General features: G+C 32.4%; 1 protein-coding gene across 1 annotated transcript; it reads left to right on the plus strand.

The window, feature by feature from the left end:
• The first annotated feature begins 638 nt into the window (after window positions 1–638).
• On the plus strand, window positions 639–7372 carry LOC124889237. The gene is made up of 2 exons (XM_047400401.1): window positions 639–691; window positions 6929–7372. The coding sequence occupies exon 2, from the start codon at window positions 6930–6932 to the stop codon at window positions 7335–7337; it is 408 nt and encodes a 135-aa protein (XP_047256357.1). The 5' UTR covers window positions 639–691; window position 6929; the 3' UTR covers window positions 7338–7372.
• Window positions 7373–12471: the final 5099 nt, after the last annotated feature.

Below are 12471 nucleotides of genomic sequence, written 5' to 3' on the forward strand. Positions count from 1 at the left end.
CTTTTAGGCCTCCTACAGATATAGGAACTTTGGGATTATCATCTGGTACTACATCCCCTCGCGGTTCATCCCCCCACCTCTCAGGATTGCGGCTGAGAGATAACTCTGACTCTGATGTCCAAACATCTACTCCCCCAGTTAACGATTCTTGGGTACTCCCAGGGGTAGCATCCTCATCTAGATCTGCACCTCCACCTCCACCTCCACCTCCACTTGTAGCAGATAAAACTGATGCACATTTGATTGGTCTTATTCCTGGAGATAAGGACATGCTTGGTAGAGTCTTCATCGAGCCTGATGGATCTACGTAAGTTTATTTTTTAATTCATAAGTTTATTTTTCATTAATAAAATATTCATGCATACATATTTATTTTGTTACGTCAGTACTGTCACGTGACATGACGTATAACTTTGTAGTAAATGTTGTCTAGGGATTTTTTTGATGTACTAGATCGATTTTGTAGACAGTTAAATTAGAGGAGGATTTGTTCACTAGACAAAAACAACAACAATAATATAAGTGCTAAGTGCTTTACATAATTATTTTGTTCTTTTACAGGTGGCATCCCGCATCAAAAGAAGTTAATAAGGCAGTGAGAGAGAGCGTTATGAGGCTTTTTTCACAACCTTGGTACAGTTGGTCGGAGATTCCAGAAGACCATAGACAAGCTATGTTTGAAGAGTTCAAGGTATACTAGATTTAATCATTATTTGGTTAACTTTAATAGTAATGTATATTTCTATATGCTTGTGTGTGTGTGTATATATATATATCATATAACACTACTCACTTGATTTTCAGACAATGTGTACTTGGTTGAAAAAACATAATAGAGTTATATCCACTATTTTTGAGAGGAATGCTGGTGCAAAGCTACGCAATTGGCTTGAACGTGTTAGATGTACAGGCAATGTTGCACAATGGCTTCTCAAAACCGTATATGATGACTTGTGTATTTATTGTGAATCTTTTGAATATAAGGCAATCTCTGAGCAAAATAGTAAAGCTAGAGCCAGTCTAAAAGGTGGCTCATTGCACACCGGAGGTGCAAAGAGTGTTGGGGTCATAGTTCTAGAAATGGTATGTAGTAACCTTAGGTTTTACTTTATGTTTTTATATAAAGTTCATTAAATAATACTTGATTGTGCTTATTTACTTTTTTGTTTGTAGGAAAAGGACTTGGGTCGTGAACCGACTCGACTTGAGGTCTTCAGATGAACACATCTGCTGAAAAAAATGAATGAGTTAGAACCGGATGTGTGGGTTAAGCCCAGGGCTAAAAATGCCAATGTAAGACTTCTTTTTATATTTTACTCTGTTATACCTTTATATTTAATTCGCTATATCATTCTCCTGTTGGCTACCTTTTGTTATCGACTAGCAAGTAACCCGTATAGTTCTTAAGGTTCCAAGGATTTGGTTTTTGGTCACATGGGTATTTATTCAGTGGTGATTCAATATGCACTTTTATTCCTCTTTAAGGTGCCGAGAGATAGTCCCTTAAAGCCATAACCTTGATCGATCAAGAACTGTTGTCTTCTGGTTGAGTAGTACATTTCCTGCATTTCAACATAGCTTGTAAGTTCATACTATTAAAATTGTTGTATCCAAATGACGTATAAGAAGATATCAGATATCAATAAAAACTAGCAAATAGAAAAAGATTCTGTACCTGTTGACACAATAGAGTAAAAGAACGCTATACTCCTCTTTACCTCTTGCCATCCTATCTTGATGTTGCCCCTGTAAACACAACAATGAGCTAAACACAGTTGGATTTGGAAATATGTAATGAAATCTACGGCTTCCATTAGTTCGCGTGTTGGGTAAGAAGTTGCAATATCTATATATCAGTTCTCATACTTAACATGGTTTTCTTATAGGATATATATTTCCATAAGAGGTCAGATATTGATTACGCGTATTCTAATGGTTCTGCTTATTTGAATATTCTCATACTAATGGGTGATAAAGTCATAGATGTATTTATATCTTTAAACTTTCTCTTTTTTTTTTTTCCTTTTTTGATTACTGAGAAATTCCCAAGGACTTGTAGCAAAAGGTTTGAAACCTGATAGATAATGGATCCACTCTTCTACCCTTTACTTATGGCAGGTATTTATCTATGGCATGGTCGAACCTGTGACGTACTTTAAGCTTTCTTAGAACTCGTTAGTTAGATAGAAGATACTCAGGGACCACATAGTTTCAAAGTCCATATCCAGAACCCCATTGAAGAAAAAAGATTTTTTTCTTTTGTGCCAATTTATCAATTCATAAAAAAGTTCAAGAATTTCATGGGCTTTTCAGCAGTCATACCTCTCTCTGACAAATTGGTCATATGAGATATCTCCAGGTTTAGGGGGTTCATGATATGAGAATAATCACAGATATGGACTTAGGAGAGTGCGTGTTGGACCCGAGCCTTGGCATGTGCAATTGAAGTGTAAAAGAGGCCCAAAATGCACCTAAATCAGCCCATAAATTACACTAGATAGGTGCCCACTCTTTGAAGGGCCTTTTGGTCATTTTAACTTATATTTTGTAATAGCTATAAAAGAAACATTGTAGGGTTTTAGACTTAGTTGATGAATGAAATTATAAGTCTTACAAGACAAAGAAACACAAGTTCTCTTTCCTTGAGGCACCCAAAACCAAAATTAGGGCTTAGATAAGTGTAGAATCACTTGTGTTTGTATTTGCTTGGAAACATTGATGCTTGGGAGGTGGATTCCGATCTTGTGTCTTTGTAAGAGATAGGTTTATTGTTGTGTGTAGTGTTAAGGGTCCAATAGTTACCATTATTGAGTTCTTAATATTATACCTTCATGTGGTCTATCTATCTATCTTTTTTCTTTTGTAATCTTGTATCTGTTTTGTATCTTGTATTGTGAAGCCATTTTTGTTATTGTTGTTGTTCTTCTTCTCATTGTTGTTTCATCTTGTGTTGTTAACTTAGTTTGTTATTTGCTGCAAAGGGTGCCAAACGCCTAGTTATATTGTCCTTCTTGTATTTCATTCTTGAATCCGAGAGTGGTCTTCAAAAGGTCCTCGATTCTTTGAATTAGTGGACTATTTTTGGAGTATGTTTGGACTGTTTTGAGCCAATTTTGTGTGTTCCTTGGTTTTCTTGTATCATTTAGTATCAAAACATGGCTTGATCTTGTTCCTACAAGATCAATCTTGGGCTTGCTTGTTAGAAAATTAAAAAAAAATATTGAAAAGCTGAAAAATTCAGAAAAATTACAATCTGTCCATTGTTGTTGTCTTGGCCGAAATTGTGTTCTTGTGGTGTTCTTGGCCGAGATTTGTTCTTGAGTTTAGGTCTAGGAGTATTTTACTTGTCTTGTGTGTTTGTAGTGTTACTTTTGTTCCTCACTATTTTTGTTCCTCACTAACACTTCGAGTCGATCCAAACTTGAGCTTGAATTGTTAATATTGTTGTTGTGAACAAAGTGTGGCCGAATGGATGTTCTTGTTGTTCTAGACTTGACCGAGTTGAAGGCCTTGTATTGTGATGGTGTTGTAGATCTTGAAAGGTTGTTGTATTCTTGTTGTTCATCACACCCTTCACCTTTTGTAAAATCGAAAACACAACATAAAGGGGACTTAGTCGGTTGTTGTTGCTATCCTTGTGGTCTTAGCCGTGAGATTGTTGACCTTGTTTTGGTGGACTTGTTGTTATTGGGAGATTGTTGTTGGTTGTTCTTGTTGTGGTTGTTGTGTTCTTGAAGTTCTTCATCATACTCATCACCTTGTTAGTATTAAAGTGAACTTAGATCTTAAAAAGGTGAAAAACAAGGTGTAGTACTTATTAAGTCTTGAAAGACCTCCAACTACTAAAAGACTTTACATTATATCTCCTCCAATTTTCCATAAAACAAGGGTCCATGTCTTAAGAAAAAGTACAAGTCTAGTCAAAGACTTCTGAGTCTTGAAATTTGAATTCCAAAGACTAGTTTGTATTTCCCTTCATTGAACTATTTTCACCAAAGTAAAAAATTATAGAATTGATCAAGACTTCCAAATTTGGAAAATAAAATTGTTGAGAACCGAGGACAATCATGGACTGCCGCATCACCAATTACTATTCACTAACAAATTTTAAGCTCAAATTTTGATCTTTTAGTTTCATTTTGTGTATTTAGTTTCGTTTGTTGACTCCCATACTAACGTACAAGCTAGTAACCAATTACTAGATTGTGAGTTAGTTTGAAATCGTATTTTTTTATGTGTGTTTACGTTCCTTTGTGTGTTTCATTCTTTTGAGTCATTGTACACACTGATTCACTTCTCAACAACTCTCGGAGTACAAGCAAGCTTACAACACTTGTGGGATTGAGTGTGAGGGATCCGAGAGACAAGAAATAAAATAGAGAGTGAGGATGTTTTTGTACAACTAATATGTTTTCTATTTTGTAGGTAACTCCTTTGCCATAATGGACACCATTTTGGCCGACCTTGATGCTATTGCCCGATAAATAGCTAAGACGAATGTGGGTCTTGACAAATTGGGCTCGGATATATCTACTATACTTGAGAGGTTGGATAGAGTGGAGAGTCGAAAGAACTCTCATGTTTCTACTCCCAAAGCTTTACCTCAAACGATCAACCCTCCAAGACCACCACTAAATGACATAGACATAAGCCAAGCCAACAAATGTCCTCAAACCCGAGACCTAAATGAGTAACTTCCCCTTCAATTCTATCAAGTCCAATAAGAGGGACTTAGAAGCCAATTTCCTCCCAGCCAAGCTCCACAACCGAAGCCCCCCTTACCAAATCATTCCTCTTAATCGAAACTCCACTACACCAAATTGATATATCCATGTAGAGGAGTATGGTAGAAATGAACATGAAGGATATGGAGACTACTATAATACTTGTATGATGGTAGGAGACTTATTTCGGATGAGATTGAAGACAAGGCTCAAGATGGAGAGGAAGCCGAGGTTCAAAATGAAGATAATGGCCGAGACTTGTTGTTATTGAGCCCTCGGATTCTTCATGATTTTGTGGACTGTTTTGACTTATTTTTGTGACTTGTTTGGGGATTGTTTTGAGTAGGTTTCCTTTGAAGTGGCCAATTGAACGAGGTGAAGTCGTGAATTTATGGACAAATTCCTCTCAAGATGGAGAGGATGATACGGGAATAATCATGGATATGGACTTAGGAGAGTGCGTGTTGGACCCGAGCCTTGGCATGTGCAATTGAAGTGTAAAAGAGGCCCAAAATGAACCCAAATCAACCCATAAATTACACTAGATGGGTGCCCACTCTTTGAAGGGCCTTTTGGTCATTTTAACTTATATTTTGTAATAGCTATAAAAGGAACATTGTAGGGTTTTAGACTTAGTTGATGAATGAAATCGTAAGCCTTACAAGACAAAGAAACATAAGTCCTCTTTTCTTGAGGCACCCAAAATCGAAATTAGGGCTTAGACAAGTGTAGAATCACTTGTGTTTGCATTTGCTTGGAAACATTGATGCTTGGGAGGTGGATTCCGATCTTGTGTCTTTGTAAGAGATAGGTTTATTGTTGTATGTAGTGTTAAGGGTCCAAGAGTTACCATTATTAAGTTCTTAATATTATACCTTTATATGGTCTATCTATCTATCTTTTTTCTTTTGTAATCTTGTATTCGTTTTGCCTCTTGTATTGTGAAACCGTGTTTATTGTTGTTGTTGTTGTTCTCATTGTTGTTTCATCTTGTATTGTTAACTTAGTTTGTTATTGGCTGCAAAGGGTGTCAAACACCTAGTTATATTATCCTTCTTGTATTTCATTCTTAAATCCAAGAGTGGTCTTCAAAAGGGTCCTCGATTCTTTAAATTAGTGGACTATTTTTGGAGTGTGTTTGGACTGTTTTGAGCCAATTCCGTGTGTTCCTTGGTTTTCTTGTATCAGTTCATCATTAGCCCTATTTGTAAGACCCAAATGAACAGGACATTACTAAGTTGATTGGTATAGAAAATGATGTTGCTAATTTAAAGCACATAACATTATCCGGAGGAGACATGTAAGATTTACAAATATCTGTCTAGGTACATTTGGACTGAGTGATATTGAAGCAACCTTGTATATTTCTTCAACTGTCTACATATCAAATGCAAAAAATGAAATGTTCTGTCTTAGGTATATAAGAGTCCAATACCAGAAAAATTGTGTTAGGTGCATATAGGCAAAAACCTAGAAAACTTACTTTTTGAAACTATAATATGTCTGTTGCTGGTGGGACGCGGCATGTATCCCGTGGAATTAGTCAAGGTGCGCGTAAGCTGGCCCGAACACCACGGTTATAAAAAAACTATAATATGCCTAGTTGGTTGACCTGCTTAATCCCAGTAGGTACATCACGGTAATCAATATTAAAGAGTTATGACTTCCTAGAAATGCTGGCAACATACACTAAATATTTGAAGTTATTTCCAGTTTCATGTTTAAAAACCACGGAAAGTTTGTTTTTTCTTTTTTCCTCTTGCACAGAAATGCTTATAGAATAGTCTGTTAGCTAAGTACATGTTCCTACATATCTCAGGGGGAATTTCAACTTAAAAATAGCTAGGAAAAAGACTAAACATCTTCTCGTTATATATATGGCGTTACAGAACACAACCACCTTGTTATTTGTATAAGGGATTTACCTGGACCATCACTTGCTAGAGATATTTTATCAGTTATTAGAATACTTTTACTTGATACTATTCTACCAAAGGTTCCTACTAGCGGATCTGCAGGGAGCTTATATGCATTGTATTTATGCTGTTGTCCAATTCCACAATCATCTTTTAGATTTATGCTTTAGTGTTTGTTTTGACTCTTAATAATGTTACTGGGAAGAACATAAAACACAACATTCTTTCATATCCTTGTCTTTTTTAAAATTCAGTAAAATTTACTAATGTGTTTTTTTTAATATACAGAATGAATTTATATGCTACTTGTCTGAATTTGGTTCAACCGAGCCTACACAGGAGGAATCAAATAAAATTTGGATCGAAAAAGTGGTGGGAGGAAAAAAAGGGGAAAAGCTATGGGTTTGGTTCTCAAAATGAGTTACGACGTCTTCGTGCTGGATGGGTTGGTATTGGTTCCTCGCGCCAGGTTGAGGCGATTGACGGTGTTCAGCTTGTTGCTTTGTCGCAGCAGATTACAGATCTTTCACGGGCCTTCGCACAGTCCGTTGCTCAAAATGAAGTCATGAGCAAAACTGTCGAGGAACTCAAGAAGCAAGTTGTTAGCATGAGTCACCATCGTCACCGTTCTCCATCTCCCGATTCAAGTAGCAAAGAAGAAACAGAAAGTGATGAGTTTGTTGACCCTACTCCTTAGTGTTAGTTGGATTTGCTTCTAGACTTTTTTTAGACATTAATGTTTGAACTTAACTTTTAACTTTGAATTAAAAAGCTTAAAGACTTAAGTGTTTTGAATGTTTTTGAATTACCTGTTAAGTGTTTTTGAATATTGAATTAGTGTTTTGGATGTTGTTGAAGCGTTGATGATTTGAATTACTTAAATGTTTTGATGATGTAGTACTTTGTATGATTAGTAATGTCTGTTGCATAACGTATATATTAAACTGTATTTATTTGGGAGGTGGGATGTAGAAAATACAAATATTTGTATTCCAAAAAAATACAAAAAAGCGAAGGACAGGGTATCTTTTGGCCGTCGCTTTTTTTAAATATATTTCTAGAAATACGACGCTTTGCATCGCTTTTTAAATCGGTAATTTTTTTTAAAGATTAACGACGATGACCGTCGCTTTTTATTTATTATGGAGAACAAAAAAGTGACGACCAACGTCGCTTTTAAGAAAAATATATTTTATTTTTCTCAAATTACGACGGACAATGTCAATTTTTCTGGAAAAAAAACTTTTTTTTTAATAAATCGACGATGTCTGTCGTTTTTTATTCATCATGTATTCTTCACTGAAGAACAAAAATCGACGCACAACGTCGGTTTTCAAAAAAATAAGTAAAATTTTTTTCTCCCTAAAAGCGACGTTGTCTGTCGAAAAAATAACAACGCAGACCGTCGTTTTCAAAAACCAATGCCCCTTTTTGAGACGGAAAAAAAAGCGACGGATTTTCGTTGCTTTTGTCCAAAAAAACGATGTTGGTCGTCGCTTTTTTGCATTTTTTTAGTAGTGACTCCACCAAGTTGGTTAAAAATATTTTCTGAGCCGAGGATCTATCGAAAATAGTCTCTTTACTTTATTCAAGGTAGTGGTGTACACTTTACCCTCCTCAAACCTCACTTTATGAAAATACACTTGGTATGTTGTTGTTGTAGTTGTCAAAGATAACATCAGCAAGTTTGCCAAAAAGAAGGTTTAACACCTTCGTAAATTGGTGTTATTCTTTGTGATTCCCATTGCATTACTCAGGTGAAAAATAGATCCGGTAGCACGATTCTCAGAATTTTGAAGGCTCATGGACTTGCTTCTTTGATTCTCGAGGGTCTCTACCACCTTATTAAAAAAATAGTTGCAAGTCGAAATCATTTTGATAGAAACTGAAAAGGCAAGGATTCCAAGTTTATTGTTGATTCTTGTTGAGGGTAGGATTCACTAACTTGGTTACTGCAATAAGAAAAAGAAAAAACTTGTTGGGGACATTCGGAGTGCAACTTTCTTTGTCAAGTCATATCTTAGAAATTCGAAGTGTAACATTTTTTATGTATGCCCTACATAATGAAATCACACAAAATTAATTTATAAATTCAAGATAAAACATGAGTGGGGTCGATTGAGAGCATACACTGACATTCAAGAAAAGTTCTACTAGCACATCTAATATATAATAATTAATCAAACTAAAGAATAACCTAACAAAAATTTATCAAAGTCATATTTGTTTGTGATACATATAAACAAAAATTATTGAAAAACAGTTATATTTGCCCACACAAAAGTTGAAACAAATAAGTATTCTACCATATGTCCACATCACATCAAAACAGAAAATTTACAATTCGTTTACACTAAAGAGAGAGATTGGCATAGTTAAAAATAATTGGCAAATTTATATAATTAGAAAAAAAAATTAAGTATTTTAATTGGGTCATTTATTTAACGCAAATAAGAAAAAGAGAAAATACTCTATTACCACCTTGAACTATACGTGAAAAGGTTGAGACACACCCGAACTTTAGAAGGGTCCTATTACCCCCCTCCGGACTAATTAAAACCGTATTTTTTATAACCTTAGCGCCTATGTGGCACAACACATTAAAGGGTTCACGTAGGCACACGTTTGTGCCACATAGGCACTAAGGTTGTCAAAAATACGATCTTAATTAGTACAGGGGTAATAGAACTCTCCTAAAGTTCAGGTGTGTCTCAACTTTTTCGCATATAGTTCAAGATAGCAATATAGCATTTTTCTTATGCGTGATTACTAATAAAAGCGTAGATTGCAGGAGTGTAATTCGTATGTGATTCAAATGACAACTTTCTGTAATCAAGTTTAATTGATTTCAACCTTTTAAAAATTTTCTTTTCCATATATATTGGGAGTATAATACATTTTTACAATATATTTTCAACTTATCCATATAATTAAGGATTGCTTACTTTTTTTTTTCTTATCTTATATTTTAAGAGCCGATATTATAAAAATAATTAAATAAAAATTAAGGAAAGAGGTGAAAAGACGATTTTGTCTAAAGCACAAATTTTTAATGAAGGACAAAAAAACCAAACAATATTTTTAAGGCCCTTCACACTTTTAATATAACTAGTTTAGTCGCACGTGCCTCGCACGTGTAACTTTTGATTAATTATTTAAAACTAGACGATTTTATCTATTACAAAGGTTTTTAATGAAGTTCAAAACATATATTTTATTGTAAGCACATGTATATTTTATTATTAGAAGTTTCAAGTGGTTTATGGATTTAATATATTGTAGATGTAGATTTATAGACTTTTTAAATTTCTTAAAATCAAATTTAGTTGATTTAGAATTTTTAAACTAATGAAAAAAATATTGTTGTCATTAATTCTGATGACTCTAATAAGGAAAGGTTTATCATAAATATATTTAATTAATTTTCAGCTATTAAATATTTAAAAAAAAAAGTAAAAAGACGATTTTGTTTAAAGTAAAGACTTTTAGTGAAGGACAAAAAGTTCAAACGATATTTCTAAGGTCATTCACACTTTTAATATATTATAGATTATAGATATAAATTATAAATATAGATATAAATAGAGATATAGATTATATCGATGCTCTTTTTAATAAATATTTTTTTTAATTTATTGTCTTTTGAATTCCTTATCAGAACTCTTGGATCAATCATTACTAAAAAGTTTTTTTGTGTATAACTTTGAATAAATTTCGACTGATAACAAATTTTTGAATAACTCAAATTATTAGATATATTTATTTCTATTCATTCTAATTTGACATATTCAGTTGTCTTCAACAAATAATTCCATCATGAAAATTGAAAACAAATTATTTTGACATGTCTTACCCAGAGAAGGAAGAATTGAGATACTAGAGAGTGATGTGATGGTTATTGTGTGTCCTCTGGCTAATGTTGGGGGTTAAAATTCTACTATCTTTTTTCTTCTTTTTTTTTCCTTTCTTCTTCTAGAATTGGATCTACCTAGGGAGTGGGGGGCATGTGTTGGTGTCTCTAGTATTTTATTAACTGGACATAAAGAGTCTGTGTTTGCATATTTTATTTTTTGATTTTAATTTATATGATATAAATAAATTTTGAAGAGTCAAGTAATTTTTTTTGCACGATCTTTAAATATTTTAAGTTTTTAATGATATACAATACTTTTTATATAATTTTAAGATAATATATGTTACTTTCATTGTTTGAATTTATGTGTCACTATGATTTGTAGATGTTTGTATGGTCTTTAAATATTTTAAGTTGTTAATTATTGCAATTATAATATTTTTACATAATTTCCAGATAGTATGTGTTACTCATATCCCAATTATGTGATTGTGATAGTATATGGAGAATCAAATTTTTTATATGTTGATCATATTTTAAGTTGTTAACTATTGTGATTTATGATTTTTCTACGTTGTTTTAAAATAATATATGTTACCTTCTCTATCCCAAGTTATGTGACTGATATAATTTTGAGAGTGAAAAAACTTTTTAATGTCCTTCAAATATCTTAAACCATTAATTATTGTAATATATATTAACTTTTATGTAACTTTTAAATACATAACAGATAAAAATAAGATAAATAAATTAAAATGAAGAAAAATAATAATATATATAAAAAAGTGGGTTTGGTCTGCAATCTGGGGGGACAACTTCTAGCTGCTTCTCAAGCCACTTCTATGATTATCTGTCTATAATATTTTAAATTGTTAATTATTGTAATTTATTATATTTTTTTACGTTATTTTAAATAATAAATTTTACTTCCTCTGTCCTATGTTATGTGGCTGATAAAATTTTAAGAGTGACCAATTTTTTTATGTTCTTAAAATATCTTAATCCGTTAATTATTGTAATTTATAATAACTTTTATTACTTTTTAAATACATAATAGATAAAAAAAATAAGACAAATAAATTTTAAATAATAATAATAATAATATATAAAAAAGGGGCTTGATCGGCAAGCTGAAAGGACAACCTCTAGTAAAGTAATTTAAGTACTATTTATTATTCTTTCATTATTTGCTTGTTTTAATTGTATTTTAAATTATACTATTTTTTTTCATTATTTGCTTGTTTTATTCCTTTAATAAATTTTTTAAATCTAACCCATTGAAATTTCTACTTTTCTTTTGTTATGGTAAAACTTTGTACAATTAAATAACATGTGTGTTGATTTTCACCGACATCACAACGTTAAAATATAACAAAAAATTAAATAGAAGCATATCTTCAGATATGATTGTTCAAGTGTAATAAAAAATGTTTTCGTCTTGTCCGAACTTCTTGTGTAACAAGAAAATGATAAGGAAGACCCTAAGCTAGTCTTTGATCATAGATTCTTAAATATTTTTAAAAAATTAGATTAGGTTGAAGTTTGGTTTGAAGCTTCAATATGTGTATGGCTATGATTTTGGGAAAACATATTTCACTCTTTTCTAAAAAAAAATAAAAAAAAAAATATGAAACATGATTTATACCATAAGGTCTAAAAACTATTAAAAATACTCATAAGTTTGACACAAATGATCATTTTTATAATGAACGATATAATGCATTATTCAAAAATCATAACATAATATATTTTAATAAAACTACTAGTTATACAATGATTAGCTATTATAATTTGTCATATTAATGGAATATCAGTTGAGAAGATTTATTAATGGAAGAAATAAATAATAACAACAGTAGTAACTAGTCATTCTTTACGTAATTTTTTCATATCCTCTCTCTCTCTCTATATATATATAAGAGACTCTTAATACATCCTATGTGGCATGTCTTAGAAGCCTCAAATACTATATTTTTTT

Source organism: Capsicum annuum, chromosome 12, assembly GCF_002878395.1.
Source record: "Capsicum annuum cultivar UCD-10X-F1 chromosome 12, UCD10Xv1.1, whole genome shotgun sequence".
Lineage (NCBI taxonomy): Eukaryota > Viridiplantae > Streptophyta > Magnoliopsida > Solanales > Solanaceae > Capsicum > Capsicum annuum.

Bases quoted from the DNA above. Each gene is read 5' to 3' on its own strand.
- LOC124889237 (XM_047400401.1), top strand. From the start codon at position 6,930: ATGAATTTATATGCTACTTGTCTGAATTTGGTTCAACCGAGCCTACAC.